This window comes from Mesocricetus auratus, unplaced genomic scaffold (assembly GCF_017639785.1).
Source record: "Mesocricetus auratus isolate SY011 unplaced genomic scaffold, BCM_Maur_2.0 Super-Scaffold_100009, whole genome shotgun sequence".
In the NCBI taxonomy this organism is placed as follows: domain Eukaryota; kingdom Metazoa; phylum Chordata; class Mammalia; order Rodentia; family Cricetidae; genus Mesocricetus; species Mesocricetus auratus.
Genome location: NW_024429193.1, coordinates 19,922,001 through 19,941,393, shown reverse-complemented (window position 1 = coordinate 19,941,393; position 19,393 = coordinate 19,922,001). Strand labels below are relative to the sequence as shown.

The 19,393-nt window shown below is 41.7% G+C and overlaps 1 protein-coding gene across 4 annotated transcripts in view; it reads right to left on the bottom strand.

Annotated features, from left to right (window-relative positions):
• The window catches only part of Rap1gds1 (Rap1 GTPase-GDP dissociation stimulator 1), a 120,487-nt gene extending 102,931 nt beyond the window's left edge, over nucleotides 1-17,556 (bottom strand). For 2 of the 4 annotated variants that reach the window (XM_040751714.1, XM_040751717.1), the window contains exon 1: nucleotides 17,404-17,554. In XM_040751714.1, coding sequence (XP_040607648.1) covers nucleotides 17,404-17,407 — 4 coding nt within the window. In that variant the 5' untranslated portion in view covers nucleotides 17,408-17,554. Of the gene's footprint in view, nucleotides 1-17,403 lie in introns of all 4 variants that reach the window. The other 2 variants (XM_040751715.1, XM_040751716.1) reach the window with 2 other exon arrangements.
• Nucleotides 17,557-19,393: the final 1,837 nt, after the last annotated feature.

Genomic DNA, 19,393 nt, shown 5'->3' with positions numbered 1-19,393 from the left:
ATAGCATCTTACATTTTAAAATGACAGCAGCAAGGTCAATTTAAGAATCTGGGGTTTTGAGCTTTTTGGTTTTAGATTTGTTTCAATTTTAGTTAAATGTGCATACCTCATGCCTGGACTGGGGTGTCCTGGAGGCCAAACAAGGGTGTCAGATGTCTTGGACCTCAAGTGAACCATTAGATATGGGAACTGAACTCAGGACCTCTGCAAGAACACAGAGTCAGTCTCTCCAGCAACTTGTCCTGATCTTTTGAGATAGGCCTCACTATATATCACAGGTTGGTATGGAACTCAATCCTCCTGACTCAGCCACCAAAAATACTGGTTATAGGTATGCATCACCACTTCCAGCACAATTTATACATTAGAAGATAGAAAGTATTTAACTAAACTCCACACAGAACAATCCATTTGTTTAAGAACTCTTAATTAAGGCCAGGTGTGGGGGTACATACCTCTAATCCCAGCACATGGGAGGCTGAGGCAGATGGATCTCTGTGAGTTCTAGGCCAGCCTGGTCTACATAGGGACTGTCTCAAAACAAAACAAAACAAAAGAAAATCTTAGTTTAAAAAAAAACTTAGTCTTTAAATAATTATTGCCCTACAGTAATATGAAACCATTTTAGGTCTGGGTCATTAAATTCTTCATCTAGAGTAGTTCTCAACCTGTGGGTCATGACCCCCAGAGATCTGCACAGCAGATATCCTGCATATCAGATATCTACATTATGATTAGTACAGTAGCAAAATTACAGTTACAAAGTGGCAATGAAAACAATTTTATGGTTGGGAGTCACCACAACATAAAAGAACTGTAGTAAAGGGTCATGGCATTAGGGAGGTTGAAAACCACTGACCCAATGGCAGCAGAAACTATGCTAGATTTCAACATTTTGAATAAATTAAGATGAATACTTAAAGAAATCTTAATGTGAATCCATTTATAATAGTGTTAAAATGTTTCACATCATGATCTAAGTACTGATTACATGAACACATTTATCAAAACTGACCTAATAGCAATTTAAAATCTGTACACCAGAGTACATGTGAATTATCTCTCAATTTTAAAAGCACATATTGGAAAATAAAATGATTAGGGTAACAACTTTTTTCCTACTGGCCTCCAGCTTCCTAATGGAGCATTATCTATCACAGTGACGTCTCCGGCCCTCTCTGCCTTACTTGGCAGCTCTACCTTCATCCCCCTCATTCCCTGGACAGGAATAACTGATGAGATTAATATACTGAGAAGGGTCAGGGATGGTGCTGTGCATTATTAGGCCCAGCTAACTGGAGGCTAAGACAATAAGGACATGTGAGGCCAGGCAGACAAGACACCAGCCTTAGCAATACAGTGAGGAGTCCAGTCCAGTAGCTAGTGAGCTAGCTAGGAGTGGATATGTACACTCCAGCCTCTTTTGTGGTCTTTGTTTGTTTGTTTGTTTGTTTGTTTGTTTTGCTTTTCAAGACAGGATATCTCTGTGTAAGAGCCTTGGCTGTCCTGGTCTTATTCTGTAGACCAGGCTGGCATAGAACTCAGAGATCTGCCTGCCTCTGCCTCCCAAGTGCAGGGACTAAAGGTCGAGTGCCACCACCACAAGCTTATCCCTTCTCTGGCTTCAATCCTTTGGAAAAGGTAACAATTTTACTTCTCAAACCTTTGGTTGACCGTCTGCACCAGAGACAAATTTAGTAAATATAAACTCCAGCAGTGCAGTGACTAGCAATTTCATGTGACAGCAGGAGTCAATAACTTTCATCAACTTTAAATTCTACATGACTCCATGGCATATGTCTCTAGAGGTTCGAAATCTGGGTAGGAAAGAGAGGGCAGTATTTTTAGACTCCTTCATATACACTATGATAAGAAATCTCAGGAGGGAATCCTTGCCATACAAATTACCGTTCCTGTAAATCCCATTTCCATATTTTGTATTTACTGATAATTTAACAATTGTGCAGTGAAAATTTCTCAACCTTCACTGCTGATGAATATTAGAATTTGAAAGAAATGGATAATCCCCTTCAGTTAAAAAAAAGTATTCTTTTAAATTTTTTGCTTTTGCTGAAGTAGAAATCAAACCAATGGCCTTATACATACTAAGTAAATGTTCCAACACTGATACCCCAGTCTGAAAAAGTATTAATAGCAAAATATTTCCCTAAAATATCTCTTTCATAGAAGACAATGCATGACTTATTTTATATTACGAAAAGAAAACACATGTCTGATAGTCAAAGTAAATAACCATAAGAGAAATGCAACTGCTTCAGAATGTCCATTCCAACAGTACAGACATTCACAGAGATGCAGACCTCAGAACTGGGTAAGCTTTTGAGTAGCATCATTAAAAAAAAAAAAAAAAGCTGTGTGATGTTTAAAAACAACACAGGGTCGATTAGGAAACACTGGCTGGCCTGGGATTTCTTACATAGACCAGGCTAGCCTCAAACTCCTGAGTACTGAGATTAAAGGAGTGACCCATCATGCATGGTGCCTGTGATGTATTTATTTGCGATTTTATTTAAATTTTTATTAAAAAAGAATGCAGGCCCTGGATCAGAGCCTTAGACTCTGATCAAGTGCCTTGATTATCTTTCCTTATTAGGACACTTTCAGTTTTAACTTAAGTCTCTTATTCATTGTTCTGAGATTTTATTTTATGTGTGTGAGTGTGTGTCTGAATGTGTGTTTCTGTACATCGTGTGTATGCAGTGCTCACAGAGGCCAGAAGAGGTCATCAGATTCCCTGAGACCGGAGTTATAGAAGTCTGTGAGCCACCATGTAGGTGCTGGGAATCCAGATCCTCCAGAAAAGTAGTCAGTGCTCTTAACTGCTAAGCCATGTGTCATCAGTCCCTTCACTTAGGTATCTTTAATTCAATGAAACTCATTTTTCATATGTTCTACGATTGTGTTTACTCTTTTCTTATCTGTTGATAGCTTTTACAGTTTATCCTTTCCTTAATTAAATAACCACTTGTCCGTCGCATAACAACTGTTTCTGAAGTCTCCTATTTCTAACAACCTTGATACAACTACACTGGCTCTGTCCCATCTTGTGGTGTCTGGCAAGTCACTGCTCATTTTTCAGCTTTCTTAGTCAGATTTCTAAAACCCACTTCTCACCACAAGCATGCATTCCACAGTCAATGACTGAAGGACCAAATGACCAAACACACAAAGGAATTAAATTCTCTGGGGCCTATGATTAGAACACATGAACTCTGTATTTTTTGTTTTAGGAACACTCGTCTGCTAGTTGTTAGGCCTATCTTTCTACAGGATGAATTTTCCTGATTTTATACAGATCTTGTTTTGGGTTTCTTAGTAAAACTGACTACTTTCATTCAGATCCTTTGACATATCCTAGCCATATTGCTTCCTTCTCTGCAGAGGTGGAAATCAAACCCTGAGCCTCCTGCATGCGAGGTGGGCGCTCTACAACACAGATATCTCTTGTCCTTCCAATAAATTTTAAAACTGCTATTGTTAATAAGAAGTATGCTATTTTCTCATTTCTATGGGTAAACATGTCTAGAGTAAAAACAAGCGACTGTGCAAAATGATCCCATAAAAAGAGATCCCATATTCAGCCACCGTGCTCTAATTCTATTATTAGTAAGTGGTTTGTGTTTAAGTTTCCTAAATTGCCTATGCATACAATTACATCAGCAAATCACGCTTTTTTCTGATGTTTGTAACAAATGAGAAAATAGTCCCAACAATCATTTCAATGATCGACTAAGTTAACTGTTGCTAGGCTAAGTTTAGTACAGAAAATTCCCGCTTGTGCTCTGTCTTAGAGTTTCTATTGCTGTGATGAAACTCCATGACCAAAAGCAACTGGGGAAGAAAAGGGTTTACTCTGCTTCCACTTCCATATCGCTGCTCATCAGCACAGAAGTCAGGACAGGAACTCAAACAGGGCAGGAACCCAGAGGCAGCAGCTGGTGCAGCTGCCAAAGAGAGGTGCTGCTTACTGGATGCTCCACCTGCTTTCTTAGAAAACTCAGGACCACCTGCCCAGGGATGGCACCAGCCCTAACAGGATGGGCCCTCCCCCTTTAATCACTAATTAAGAAAATGCCCCACAAGCTTGCCTATAGCCGCCTGATCTTTGGAGGCATTTTCTCAATTGAGGCTCCCTCCTCGCTGATGACTCTATCTTATGTCTAGTTGACATAAAACCAGTCAGTGCATGTTCCTAATATCAACGCAACCTTGCATGAGTCTGAAGATGGGAGAGGTAAGTAAACAAACAACAAAGTAGGAACTTAGTTCTTGCCAAGCCAAAAAAGTTAGTAAAGAAAAAAAGTTTCTAATTGCTATGGATACTTGTTTACACACACACACACACACACACACAGAGTATGAACTCAGAAGTAGTATTTAAAATGCAATGATTTACTATTACTTTCAGAGTTATTGCTGAGTCACAGAAAGACCTTGAATATTAGAGAAGGTAATATAAGTTAGCCATTTTCTTTAAATTAGTTCTATGACACTGTCCCACAGAAGCATGGTTTAACAGGAACATAAGTAAATATTAAATATGCCTCCTAAGTACACGTACATATACATGATGTGGAAAAGATATATTTTAACAAAAATGATGCAAAGTTCATATGTGCAGCATTTAGAGGACAATATAGATAACATTTAAGAAATAGGAATGTTATAATGTTTGAAGAAAAATGAAATAAGCTATTTCATTTAATGAAAACTCTAAGTTGAACTTCATAAATTGTATACTCTTTATTTTTGGTTTATGTATAGCTCTAGCAAATAGCATACCTATTCATATGCATGAGTTTGCTCCCAGTATGGTCTACAAGCAGCAATAACACTGAAACCCTGTGTCTACTCACCACTTATCCACTCTGATGGTTAATTTTGATTGTCAACTTGAGAGGATTTAAAATCATTTGGACACAAGGATATGTCTAGAACATTTCCAGTAATGTTAACTGAAGAGAGAAGACTCAAAATGAATGCGAGCAGCACTATCCCACGGGGTGGGATCTAGGACCAAATGAAAGAGAGAAAAGCCAGTCAGACATAAGCCTGTGAGCTCGGGGCCAGCCGGGTCCAAAGAGAGTTCCAGGCCAGTCAGGGCTATATAGAGAGACCCTGTCTCAAAACACAACGCACAGAGGTAGTGGTGGTGGTGGGACAGGAGTGACAAGCTGAGCATTACTCTGCTTTCTAACTGCAGATGCGATGTGACCGGCTGCCTCCAGTCCTCGCCACCCTGACTTCCCTGCAATGATGGGCTGTGCTCTCAAACTATGCTCAAATTAAACCCTCTTTCCTTAAGTTGCTCCCTGCCAGGTATCTGATGACAGCGATGAGAAAAGTAACTAATGAATCTGTTATTTATCAGCACAGCGGAGCTCTTCATCCTACAAACTGATTGCACATTGCCCATCACTTACTTCTTCCACTGCAGACAAAGCTAAGACGGCATACAAAGTAAGACCACAAGAATTTAGTCAAGTTCTAAGAAGTGACTCAATTCCAAAACTTAAGTAACTTTCTAAATTAGTAAAATTATTTTTGAAGAAATTCACACAGTTCCAATTTGCTGGGTTTTTTTTTCATTTCCTTAGTTTTACACTTTTGTGTATATGAAACTAATAGAATTTTTATACCTGATAGAGTATATGCTTATTAGTTGGGAAATTTGAACATTTTCACATTACTCTCCTGAGTGAAAAATATAATAGATCCTGACAACCTAGCATTAATTTTTCCATTTCCTGTACTTTCATCTTGTTAACAATTATGATGTAAATTGCCTTGACTAAGAAGTATTTTTATTATGACAAAAGTAATGACTTCATATCACTGTGGGGTTGCTTCTTATGTTACTTCAGAAAGCTGGTACAAACTTTCCTAGTAATCTTCTTATAAAAAAAACCATTTTGAGCAATGCTCACACCCTTTGTCAGGCTGTGGCTAAGGGTTTTGAGTTCAATCTACCCTAAGTAAATATTCGAACACTGAGCTACATTCCAGGTCCCATTCATTCTGAAATGGAATGAAGAGTCAGCTAGGAGAAATGCTACTGTCTTGCTATAGTCAAGTTTAAGTTGAGAGCCAAGAGAGTCAGCCAATCCCATGACTTCAATACTAACCCTTAATGCCTAAGAGCAGGGCACAGTTAAATAATTCACAAACTATTTACTGTTTTAAATAGTCAAAGATGGTTTTAGCAAACAACATGTTAGAAATTACAAATTAATACATTATCATTTGTACTTAGTCACAGAGAAAATCACAGTAAGATCCAGACTTAATTCTTTAAGAACTGATGAGAAAAAAAATATTTGGGGTAATGTACTCTCCACAGGCTGCTCAACGGAAAGATTTACTATGGTTCCATATCAAAAAGTGGCCAATACCCAAGATGTTATAAGACCAGGAAGAGAAATCAGTGCAAGAAATCACCGAAGTTCGATAACATGTTAAAATTTTTAAAAGAAAGTCAAGAACCACACTGGAACAACCTGCTGTTACCAAATTGCTGTGAACTGCTGAAGTCACCTCTACACAAGGGGAAGCTCGAGAAGACACCAAATGGAGGAATATAATACTTCCAAACTTCACTTCTACACTTAAGTTAGCCCTCACAGCAAAGAGTTGTGTGAACACAATAAAAATAACCACCTGAGACATATCCACCCTGTTACAGTTCCTTACACCTAAGATGCCCGCGAGACCACCTAAGATCTCACAACACCAGCACACTTTCACAAGGATTCTTCCAGAATAATGTCTCAGTAGTTTACTCTCTTATCCTGTGTTTCCCATCAAAGGCTCATTTTATTTTTCCCTTAACTCTCACATCCCACTTAGCTCCCTCCTCAAGTTAGTCCACAGGTTTAGACTTAATACTGAGGCGGCAAGCATCTACTCCTTCAGCATCAACACAAGCACCTGCTTACGATGCACTATTGATTCCTGGCACTTAAGGTTCGAGTGTAAACGATATCCTCCCTCTAAGTTCTGCCCCAGATTCTAGGACGTGTCTGACAGCAGAGGGAAAACCTGAAGTTCCAGTTCCCAACGTCTGGGAGTTATGTCTTTCTCCACACACTCCTGTCTTCCCCTGTAACTCATGCACTTCTGCAGTAGAGTCCTGACAGCCCACCTATCTCACCCCCCCGTTCAGAGAAGAGTTTAAGTGTGCACGCCGGAGGCCCCGTCGCAATTATCACACAAATGTTAAAATGACTTATTAACCTCTTGTTGACAGTCTATCACTTTTTTGGAAGATGGTCACTACTACTAAGTGAAAAAATACTCCGCCATACAGTTACCAGGGCTTATAGGCAAAATTCCCTATCAAGTTATCCACAAGTTGAAACTACAGAAAAACAGAGGAAGCATTTGTTTACTTCTATGATGAATTTCCATATCAATCTGTTTCTTACTGAGGAAATGCTCCACTCATCATTATCCAATAAATATGAAACGAGAGCCATTATATTATGTGCCAGATGTTGTGAGCTAAGAATACGCACCTACACACTGTGGATTGCTTATCTTCTCCACAAGGTTCAGACTTTCTATGTTAAGACTTAGAGACTCGGGGTGACTCTGAAGTGCCCCAATGGCTGGATCTGGAGCATAATCTGAAGCATGCAACAGTTCATTCACTCACAGGTCTGATGACTGGCCAGGAAGGGCTGAGCACTAGGACTGCTTGCCTAAGTCCTGACATTAACACTTTTCCACAAGGCTTCATTCACTTCCCACTACACGGGATGCAGACTTTTCGGGGCTTCAGACTTTTCGGGGCTGCAGACAGACAGACCAGTGTTGAGTAACATTAACTTTTATGACTGGGACAAGAAAGTCACACAGTAGTAGTAGATGGAAGTTCCTCAAGAATAAAAATAGCCAATCAAATAGTGTATTAGGTAACAACTGTCTGTATGTCTGAATTTGTAGTTAAAAACAAAAATAGTGAAATACAGCAGGAGACAGTTTCTGCCATACTACCAAAAGGTATGTCTAATAGGTATATACTCAGCTTTCTATAGGTGTGTAACTCATAAAGGAAATCAATTCTAGGGAAAAGTCTGTATCTTCACAAGTAATAAGCACATGGACATGCTAGAGAACTGCACTGGGTGCTGAAATCTATCATTATTTCAATTCTTGGGGTCTGGGTTTTCTCTGAGGATTCAAGGTTATGGCCTTACCTGTTTTTCTTCACATTGTTGTCTACAGTTAGAGTTTAAGCTTTTACAAAAGTGGAAAATTGCTATTTGCACTACTTGTTTTGTCACTTTCTACTAACACCCACTATGGTAATTTGTCTTGTTTCTGATTTGACTGACAGTGCTTGCACAAGCATGTCTTAATGGACAGGGTCAATTCTCTCTTGCAGCTCAACATTATAACCTTTCCAAAAATGAATTTTTGCAGGTAAAGGAAACTAATTAGCTCATATGAAATTTTATATTTGTTCTGATTATACTTTAAACCAAACCTATTTTCCAATTTTCTGAAAGTCAGTTGGCATTCACATTTCTGAGGCATACATTCATCAGTTTTCGGCTTTGTTTATAATAATCAGCACCAACTATTTAATGGATCTTGAAACAAGCATATTTTTAAAGACTTACAACAAACAGCTTTCTTCAATCAGACAAAGTTCATTATTTTCAAAACATCTAAGACAGTGTGCATTTCTCACAGCCTTCATAGCAAATGTGTGGAACTCTGCTTTGTTCATTTGTTCTATTAGAAAATCCCAGGACAAATGAAGACAATTTATTAGTTACTTGAGATTATTTTAAATAATTTGTATGTCTTTTTCTGTAACTTAAAAATAACAAAGTAAGTTAACCATATTATCATTTTGTAGTTCTCTTATAGGTAACAATTTTAAGTCTTATATGTTAGTGGAACCTTTGTAAGACATAATAAAATAATACTCCTTAGAAAAATCTAATAGCCCTATTACACTCTGATGATCCCATTATTTTCCCTAGAAAATACAGCTAATGCTCAAAGGCCAAAAGTAAAGGAAGAATATGGCAGCCCTTGGTCTGAAAGAATGAAGTTCTCAGTAGGTGCTTGAGCTTGGAGGTCCCTGTGTTGATTTGCCACAGTGGTTGTTGCCATCTAGGCAAACGCAAACCTGGCTCCCACTCTTGGGGACCTTGCACACATGTCAGGCAGTACTCCCTGGCTCCCCCTCTGTCTCTTTCTTTCTCTCCTGTCTTTCCTTCCCTTACTCCCTTCCCTTCCCCCAGTGAGCTTTTCATATAGGTCCTGCCTGATGGCATATTTGTCCCTGACCTGCCATGGGACCTGCTAAAGGTCCCACCTCACTGTGTATTCATAACAGTGGTTCTGAACTAACTCCCCTAACTTTCAATTTTCATTTGTAATGTATTCTTTGGTTCCTATTCAATAGTGGTAGTAGTTTTAGGGTATAGATAAAATAAGTATATAAAGAATTCAAGTAACATGTCAGGCAATATACTACAGTGTCACATTTTTATTTTGTTTAGGATTTATTCTACGTATATGTGTTGCCTAGACGAACATTTATGTACCATGTGCATGTCTAGCACTCATTGAAGAGGTAACCGGATCTCTATAACTACAGTTGGTGTTAGTGAGACAGCACATGTGTGCTGAGAACCAAACTGAGTCTTCTCCAAGAGCAGCAAGTGCAGTTAAACAGTGAGCCTTCTCTTCAACCTCTACACTGCAGTTTATGAAAAGGCTGAGAATAAATCTTTCTTTCTCTGAGTTCTTATTTCATTCTGGTCAATCGAAAATTCAGCTTAACTATGGATTATAACTACATGCTACAGGTAGGTATGCTATTGACTAGTTGTATGATTTAATTTTCATAGCTTCTCAATTTTAAATTAATTTTCAAAATGTGATAAGTTCAACTATATCCCATTTTTTAAATTTTTTTATTTAAATTAGAAACAAGCTTGCTTCACATGTCATTCCCAGTTCCCTCTCCCTTCCCTCCTCTCTCCACCAGCCCATCACCCAATCCCCACTCCGTTCTCCAGGGAGGGTGAGACCTTCCATGGGGGATCTCCAGAGACTGTCATTTCAACTACACCCCATTTTAATGCAATCAAACCCTTTGTAATTCAGAAGCAGTAATAGAAATCCACATACTATGAATTAATACACCTTCATGAGTCAACTTTGAATAAAGATTCAACCTAGCAGGAATAAAATATAAATATAAAATGTTGGAAAGTTCATAGAGTTTGGATTAATTCAATTCCTGAAATTAATCCGTGATATTAAACTTTCATGGTACACATGTGTGTCCGGCCTTAATGAAGGATTCCCCACCCAGTACTAGACAATTTTGTCATGTAGGAACACAGGTCCAATGAAGCCACATTTCTGGACAATTTAAGAAGTCAGCATTTCATTTTGACCAGCATGTCAAGAAGCTTACAGACAGACCTCAATTTATATTTTTTAACATTATGCTGGAGCAAAAGCAATACATATTGGGGACAAATAATACTTTGAATTTTGATCTGTTACCATACCAGTGAACATTATTACAATACAATCCTCAGTACCATGGATCTAAAACAACACGAGAGATACTTTACAGTTTACTGGGTTACCATAGTAATCTGTAGGTAAGTTAGACTTGAAGTATTAACTTATTATATTTTCTACTTACAAGTTATCTTTCAGCAAACCAATATAATCACAATGTAACCTGAGGCTCATCTTACCTTCAAATATTATGCTTTTAAGAAATTTACAGTGTTATTAGGATTATTTTGTCACCGAGCAGACAGCAAATCATGGTATTACACACTAACACTGTAGCTATACTAGAAAAAGTATACATCAATATCACCAGGTTAAGCATTCATCACATTCCCAACACAGAACAGCAATCATCAAAGAGATGATGATAACAAAATATCTTGTCACAGCAGAATTTCTTCATGAGAGTCAGGATGCAAGCCAAGTTAAGTTTCCAAGTGGCATATTTCTTACTCAGGCAAGAAAAATTACTTACCCATGGTGAGTTAATTATACTTGACTGCAACAGTCAAATCTCAAGCTTATTGAAGAATAAGTAGCCTTCTAGGGTCTGGGGAGGTGCTTTAGGGCAGCTTTTCCCTAAACACAACAGGATTCCATCCTGGGCTTTGCCCCTGGTAGCTATGGTAACTAGAGCAGAACAATACAGTGCTAGCCCCGTCTATGGTACTAGTAATGGTACTAGGGCTATTCGGAGTGGAAGCCGAACTCAGAACCTCACCTGAGATTCACCACTCCACCCCCAACTGCAAGCAATCTTGGGAGATGCCTCGAGTCTAGGGAATTAGAGGTTTAACTGAAAGCAGGCCTCTATGATGTCGCTTCCATGTTGTAGCCACTGTGATAGGGTGGACTTGGTAGTGAAGCAGCCATTGGGGGAGAGGGGAGGAATCATGCATGCTCGTCGTGTAAGTCTTCAATCTGCAGGGCCCACAAACTCACTGATCTGATCAGGTTGGCCTTTGATCTAGCCTAGATATTCATCTGGGGCGATTAGATGTTCATTTGTGCGTCTCCAAGAAAAGACAAAGCAACAGGAACCAGCTCAGCTGGCAAAGTGCTTGATTTACAAAACTGAAGACCTGAGTCTGACCTCCAGCATCCACTAAGCAGAACAGGGCATGGTGGCCAGTGCCTGTAATACTACTCACAGGCAATGGGGATGACAGCAAAGTGCAACTGAAAACCAAACCAAAACGTTTTGGGGGAATTTTTCCTAGCTCATGGTTCATTCCCTCTTATCAGTTGTTTGTTTGTTTTGTTTCCCAAGAAGTCAATCCCAAAATACTTAAGAATTTAGTTCAATAAAGCTTACATAGAACAATGATATGAAGAAGTATTTTCAAAGGTAAGGAAATGATAATCCTGCATAACCTGAAGTGGAATCTACCAAGATGTGCTACAACTAGGCAGCAAAAATATGCGAAGAACAAAAAGAGGCTAGTTCATCCAACTTAGTCACTTTGTTCTAAAACACACACTCTCTGAAGCTTACTGCTCTTCACTAACAGCCTTCTAGGGAGAAAAGTATTTAATCCATCAGTGTATCATTTGACTGTACCACAAGGGGGGAATTTAATTTGCATGCACAGATTTAAGCACCTTACTGTGGATTCAGTTCTGTCCCTCTCTAAGAAGAAACTGAAACTTCTCAACTTGCCTTACCACATTAGCATTTGTAGAGTTATATAGTTAATTTAAAAAAAAAATCAGGACACATGAGATGCTCTGAACCAAAAAAAAAAAAAAAAAAGCTCATACAAATAGCAAGGAAAGAAAGACAGACAGAAAAACAATCACTCCAAACCCATCAAACCCATGTCTTTGAAAATTAGATGTCCCTGCAGATTTGATGTTTCATCTATAAGTCAGTGTAAAACTTATTTGAGAAATGTATGTTACAGTAAAGCCATCTGGACAACACTGCTCAAATCAGAAGTATCAATTGATCTGTTTTGTGTTCTTCCTGTGTTGTCAACTGCTAAACAAGACCTCCACATTATACCAAACTTAACAGGTATATTTTTCCAAGCTCAAACTACAGTTGCAGCTTTTCACAAGCTCACCAGGAGCTCCTACTGAGTTTTCAATTGGAAGTAGTTAATCCGAATGCAAATTGGGAAATACCAAGAACACAGGGAAGAATTCTCAAAATGCCTCACATACAAGAAATTTGTTCATGAAAAACATATGTAGAGAAGAGAACCTTGTGTTTAACCTTCAACACACCCAAAACAAGAAAGAAAACATAAAATTGCTTTCAAGATATGCATTAATGGGTGAAAATCTACAATCCTGATAATACGATAAGTTGGAACCATAATCAAGAGTAATGTAATCCTTCAAAACAATTCAATCTCATTTATACTACACAAACCATGTTCAGTCAATGTTACCGTGTTTTTAATTCAACCAAAAGACTGCAGTTGCTTGTTTTCTTTCATTATATATTTCCTTTTTTTGTCTTTCCTGTTTAGTATTCTTCACTTCATATTATTTTTCAGGCACTCCTGGCCTGAAAGTCTAAAATACTTACCATGTGGCCCTTTGCAGAGAAAGTCTGCCAGCCCCTGCTATGTGGTGGTGCTGTTCCCTAAACAGCATCCCCTGAGCGTCTTAACAATGCAAAAATATGGAGGGTCACCCAATTATTTAACTGTTGAAAAGATTAAATTTTAAATTATATAAAGTGTAGCATGATAACTGATATCAACTGTTGGTAATTACTACCTCAATGGTATTCTGAAGACTCCTGTACTGGCTGTGAGACATGTTTATTAATTTCTAGAAAATTTGAGTTGTTAAAACCATTATTAAAAATTATTCACTAGACACTTAGACGAGACATATTAAAATAGGTATTTATATTATGCAAACCATGATTACTTTTTCACTATATTTTATTATTGTGTCCATGAAACTATAGTTTCCATATGGTGAGAATATGATATAATCACAATAATCACTAAAAATAAATTCTAATAATATATTGAATTCAAATGAGTTTCGGTTAATTTTTTATATACTGATGTCTAATAATCTGGTAGATATAAGGTTAGAGAGAGTTAATGTGTGTGTGAGAGTGTGTACTTGTGCGTGTATCAAGAGGCATCTAAAGTTATTCTGGGAAATCAGGGTAGGGGGATCACAAGAGGAACTCTGGAATTTGCAAATACTGCTAGTCATAGCTAGAAACCCAACTTAACCATTCCCATTATCACTATCCTCCTCAGCCCAGACTTAATTCCAGGAATCCTTCAAGCACTAATAGGTATAAATACATGCAGTGAAAGAATTCTACTCCTCTGCAGTTTGAATACAGGAATACAGTCCCTATCTAAGCCCTCATTAGAAACAGCTTTGTAGGCCATTTATTTAGACAAAGCTAACAAACTGGTTCAAACACTTAAGTTTCTTTGTTAAGGAGAAATTGCCATTTGAAAACAAGAGAAAACCATCATACATAGATAGGAACTGGGTACATTTCAAACTTGAATTTCAAATATCATAAAATTTCGTAGTCAAAACAGACTTTATACTGATCTGATTTGAATGATTTTGCTCTCTCCAAAATTAACATTAAACCAAAATTTCCAATGACAGATACTACAAAAGAAAAAATATTTCTATTCTAAGACATAGAGACATAAGAAAAGGGAAAGAAGTGTGTGACATTATTGTGAAATTACCATCATGGCCAAGAAAGAGAGCAACAACATTCAACATTCTACTACAAAGATACATTTAATGGATCCCTCAACAAGTGCAATCGCTTCAGCTTAGCATTTAACATCTACCACTATTTACTAGTTGCATTTCTGTCACCCATTTCTGTACTTTTTCTCTAGCTAAATGGGGCTTTTTAGTCATACCCTAGAAACTTCTTCAAAACTCCCTATTTTCACTTATGTCATCCCCCTCTTCCTACTCAACAGTCTCATGTCTACCTTTTAGAAGAGTAACTAACCTTTGGTTTCATGTAACAGTTCTCTAAAACCTCTGCATCCTCAGAACCTTTGTAATTCATGCAAAGATTCTTTGTATCATTTGCAGAGTTCTCCATGTTAAAATAAGAAAGATTTTATGTTGGCTGTTTGAGACAGGATAACTTTTCTTTTTAATCCACCTAGGCAGTCCAGGCTGCCTTCAAACTCATCAGTCCTCTTGACTCTCCTGCCTCAGTCTTTCCCCATGTGTCATTACACCTGCTACTTAGACATTTACTAGACAGTTATTTGTGGATCAGACAGGTCCTAAGATTGTCTTACTCATTTTTCTCCTCCCCACAGAACACTTCATTGGACTGATTTTCAATATTGGATTATAACAACACATAAAGTAATAGCTGTCTGCAAGGCTACATAGAGAACTGCCTTTGTTTCTGATGGAGAAATATCATTGCCATGGAAACATCCTTTAAGGGTTCCACCTGGGGCTCAGACACGCCCAAGGTCCTGGCTCAATCCCCAGGACCACAAAAAAACGAAACAGACTATCTTTAAAATAGATACACCTTATTTATTTCTTTAAAAGATGGAGTAAAAAGTAACTTCCCTACCATTAACTAGTGTATTTTAGGAGTTATTATAACTTCAATGGCTCAGATTATCTTCCAAAGTTTCTATTTTATATACCTCCTGATCATACAAAAGCATCTTGACCACTGGAAATAGCATTACAGAAGGAAACAGTTTACCTAAGGTTGATTTCAATACCCGAACTCGAGACAATGAAACCTTTTTTAATTTAAAGGCCTTACAACTAGACTTTTCTGCTCCAGTATCATTTATATCTCCAATTCTACCAATACATATATTTGTTCAAGGTCTACATTTTCAAGTTCAAGAGCAAGAAGTAACTGGCAGCATTAAGAATAGTTTGATCTTGCAGTGCTTTTGTGGCTCACGCCTTTAATCTCAGCACGCAGGAGGCAGAGACAGGCGGATCTCTGTTCCAGGCCAGCCTGGCCTACAGAGCGAGTTACAGGACAGCCTCCAAAACAATACAGAGAAACCCTGTACTTGGATCAAATTTTACTCAACACCTACTATGTGAAAAGTACTATAAAAGATACAAAAATTAAGACACAAAATTCATCTTCTTAAATTCAAGAATAAATGTACAAAAGATATAAATAACCCCATTAGAGACTATGTAAGTGCTAAAAAAAAATTCTAACAAGGTGCCCCACGTGCTAGTAGGAGGGGGCAGAAAAGTTTCTAAGGAGCTTCAAAATAAGATGGGTTTCTATTTGGCTTCTTCTCCTGTCTTTAATTTTAACCAAGCAACACCATTCATGATTTGCAATATTATTAAATAATTTAATCTGTCTTGGGCTTTTTTATTCCCTAGTTTGAGTGCTTAGTTAAAATGAGTTTTAACTAAATTTCACCTTGAAAAAAATTGACTTTTTTCTACACTAAACCTGTGCCTGTAATTCAAACCCTTTGAACAGGCAGATTTTAGTCTATCTGGACTAGTATTCATTACAAATTCTATTTCTAGAGAAAGGGCCGTATACATGAGACAACCCTGTTTTTACAAAAATTTGTTTCAAGTGTCAGCAGTATTTAATTAGAAGAAAACATGTGAACATAAAATTCAGGGTCATTATTTTTTTTTCATTCATTCCTCCTCCTCCTCCTCCTCCTCCAACTGTCTTCTTCCTACTGAACTGTCAAAGGTCTGACTCAAAGCTCCAGGCATTTGCTCCTCCGGGAAACTACCACATCATTTCTTGAGGATTCAGAATTGCCAGGGCCCAACCCAGAACAAGCATCGAGCAGGGCACTGACAGGTGAAAGGACTCGAATAACTTGCACAGGAGTGGGGACGAGTCCGCGTGAAGGGACGCCAAGGAAACCAATTTTAAAAAGAGGAAATTAAGACAGGCGAAAGTGGACGCAAACAGGGGAACGCGTACTGAGTTGTTACCATCAAAGGAAACTTTTCGCTCTTAATGACAGGGCAGAATGATCGGGTGTTTAGAATTCCACACAGGTGAGCAGGATCTGATGGGAATTTCAGGTTCAAATATATACCGTTCTATCCAACATTTGCTCTGAAATAGGCAATCTCCTGGGATCTAACTAAAAGCGACGGAACTAGACTGGAGATTATGCAGATGTAGGCAGGGGGAGCCGGGGAAAGAATCACCAGCCTGTGAATTCCGTAAGGTGCTACAGTGTGCCCATGTGTTAGCTTCCTGCTACCGTAGCCACCAGAAGGAAATCAAGAAAACCGCTGGCGCGCCGGGGCCAGCCGCGCACACCCTCGCCGCCCAACACCAATCCAACAGCCAGCGGCTCCCGCCAGCCTCGCGTGGCCCACGGCCGTCCGTCCGTCGGTCCGTCCGTCCCCTCCGCCCGCCTCCGAGGCTGTCCCCCTCTGGCGCTCGGCTGCAAGTCGCCCTCGCGCTCGCACAACTTGCCGGCTCTCCCCGGGCGCCGGCTGCAGGCAGGCTGGGGAGAGGTCGCGCCCACGGGGAGGAAGTTCCGCCAAGTGCTCGGGCTGGCGGCGGGACCGAGCCTGCGGCGGCAGCCGGCAGCAGCGCGGCGGCCTCCCAGCCCCGGGGACGCCCCGCGCGGCCCGGCGCCCGGCGGCGGGCGTGGAGGAGGGGGGAGGCGCGGCGCGGGGCCGCTCTCCGACCCCACCCCGCGCGCGACCCCGCCGGCCCGGCTCCCCCGGGGAAGGGCCGCCGCCCGGCACCCCGAGGACCGGGGGGGAAAGCCGGCAACTTTGCACGAGGAGAATGCTCTCTGCAGCACGCTGATGGGGGGGGAAGAAGAAAAAAAAATGTCACAGGCGATGACGGCGGGGAGGACTTACCCATGTTCCTCCCCCAGTGAGGACCGGCAGGGCGAGGCGAAGGGTTCGGGTGCGGGCGGGCAGGCGGGCGGGCGGGCGGCGCGGCGGCGTCCTCCCTCTACCTCCGCGTCTCCCGCAGCCAGGGAGGGACCCGCGGGGGGCGGCCGCCGGGGAGGAGCAGCGGCTGCGGCTGCGGGGCGGCGCGGCCGCGGCGGGGACGAGCGGCGGGGGGCGGGGCCGGGCGGGGCGGGGCGGGGCGGGCGCAGCCTGCGGCGGGCGCGGCTCTGAGCGAGCCAGCCAGAGAGCGAGCAAGCGGGCGGGGCGGGGCGAGCGGGCGGGGCGGGGCGAGCGGGCGGGGCGGGGCGAGCGGGCGGGGCGGGGCGGGCGGGCGCCGAGCGGTCCTGAGAAGCGCCCCGCCCTCCCCGCCGAGCATGCTCAGTGAGGCCAGCTCTGCCTCCTTGCCCACGGCGGGCGAGCATGAGCTCGCTGCGGGGAGGGGAGGGGGCGTGTGTCTGCGGACCGGCCGGAGCCGGGCGGCCTGACTGCTGTCCCCTGAAGGGCGGAGGCCAGGCTGAAGTCGCCAGGCTGTTGGGTGACAGAGTCCGTTCCCCCGCCCCCCTCCCAGCCCCCCAGGGAAGAGTGCCAGCCCTGAGCGTGCAGGACGGTGCGGCGGACGCCCCAGCGGAGCCCGGAGGATGCGGATGCCCGCGGGCGTGGCCCCCGGAGCGCTGTCTGGCTGTCCTGCCAGGCTGGCGGGAAAGCGGGTCGAGCGGACGGAGGCCGCAAGGTCACCGGCCTTCCCTGGGCGAGCGCGCGCCTAAAGCCCTCTAGCCGGGCAGCCGTCGGGGCCGAGCCCTCCGGGGTGTGTCCGCCGCTCTCCTGCTCGGCTGAGCCGGGGAGGAAAGACGTGAAGTCAGAAACATTACAAGTCCAGCTGCCGGCCAGGGTAACCAGATGGAGGATGAGCCGCCCTGGGGACAATGTCCCCATCGCTGGCACCCTCGCCTGTGGTCATGCGCGTGAGGCTCGGACCCTGGCTGGGCTCTCTCTCTGCACTTGTCCTGACCCCTGTGTGGTTATTAGGACCTGGACTCTGCCGCGATCTGTAGGAAGAAGATAGCTGAACCCCGGGTCTCTTTCCTCAGAAGGGGCTGTTTCTTCATCTGTGACTCTCACAGACCAATCTCTAATATTTCCTACACAGCTCCGAAGAGCCTTTGGATATGTTAGGCCCTGGGACTTTTTGTGACTTTCTGAATCAAAAATGCAACACAATTAAAGACAGGTGTGATCAATTTACAGCCGCTCAAGCACCCCTTTCTTGGAGAAAAACATTCTTATACTTGCCTCAAAAATCGTCTTGCAATAGTTCCCCAAGGGGCGTTGTAATGATCACTTCAAACGGGACTTGAACAAGGAAATCACTGAAATCCTGTAGGGCAGAAGACAAATCGGGGCAGGGCCATGCATCTTTAGAGGGCGCCTCTTAGCTTCCGATAATCCTTCGGCTTGTGTAACTCTAGCTTTAACGTATTCTCCCCATGTGCTTAGGAGTCCAACTTTATCAGGACACTGGGCTTGTAGATTGGGAAGGCCACGCTACCTCAGCATGACTCGCAGGTGTCTGCAGTGACCTCATCTCTAAACAAGGTCGCATTCTGATGTGTAGGGCCACAGTGCAGCCAGTGAGACCCCCAGCTCCCTCTCACAAACATATATGTTCCGTATTCCACTGCTTTTATTTTTCTCCTTTTCATATGTTTCCAAAAGACCATCCTAACCCTTAGTGTTCCTTCACATCTTCGTCGTTTCTCCCTTAATATTTGCAAATGTCTTCTAGATTCTCCGTTTCAACTTGTTTTAGTTTTTCTGTTACATCCTTTGCTAATTATATATCACAGTAATTTCAGGGTATCTCCTAGCTTTCATTTGCATAGATGAGTTGAAATTAGAAAAGCACCTGGCATTGGTTTAAGCATGATTTTTGCTCCTCTGACATCCACAAGCCATC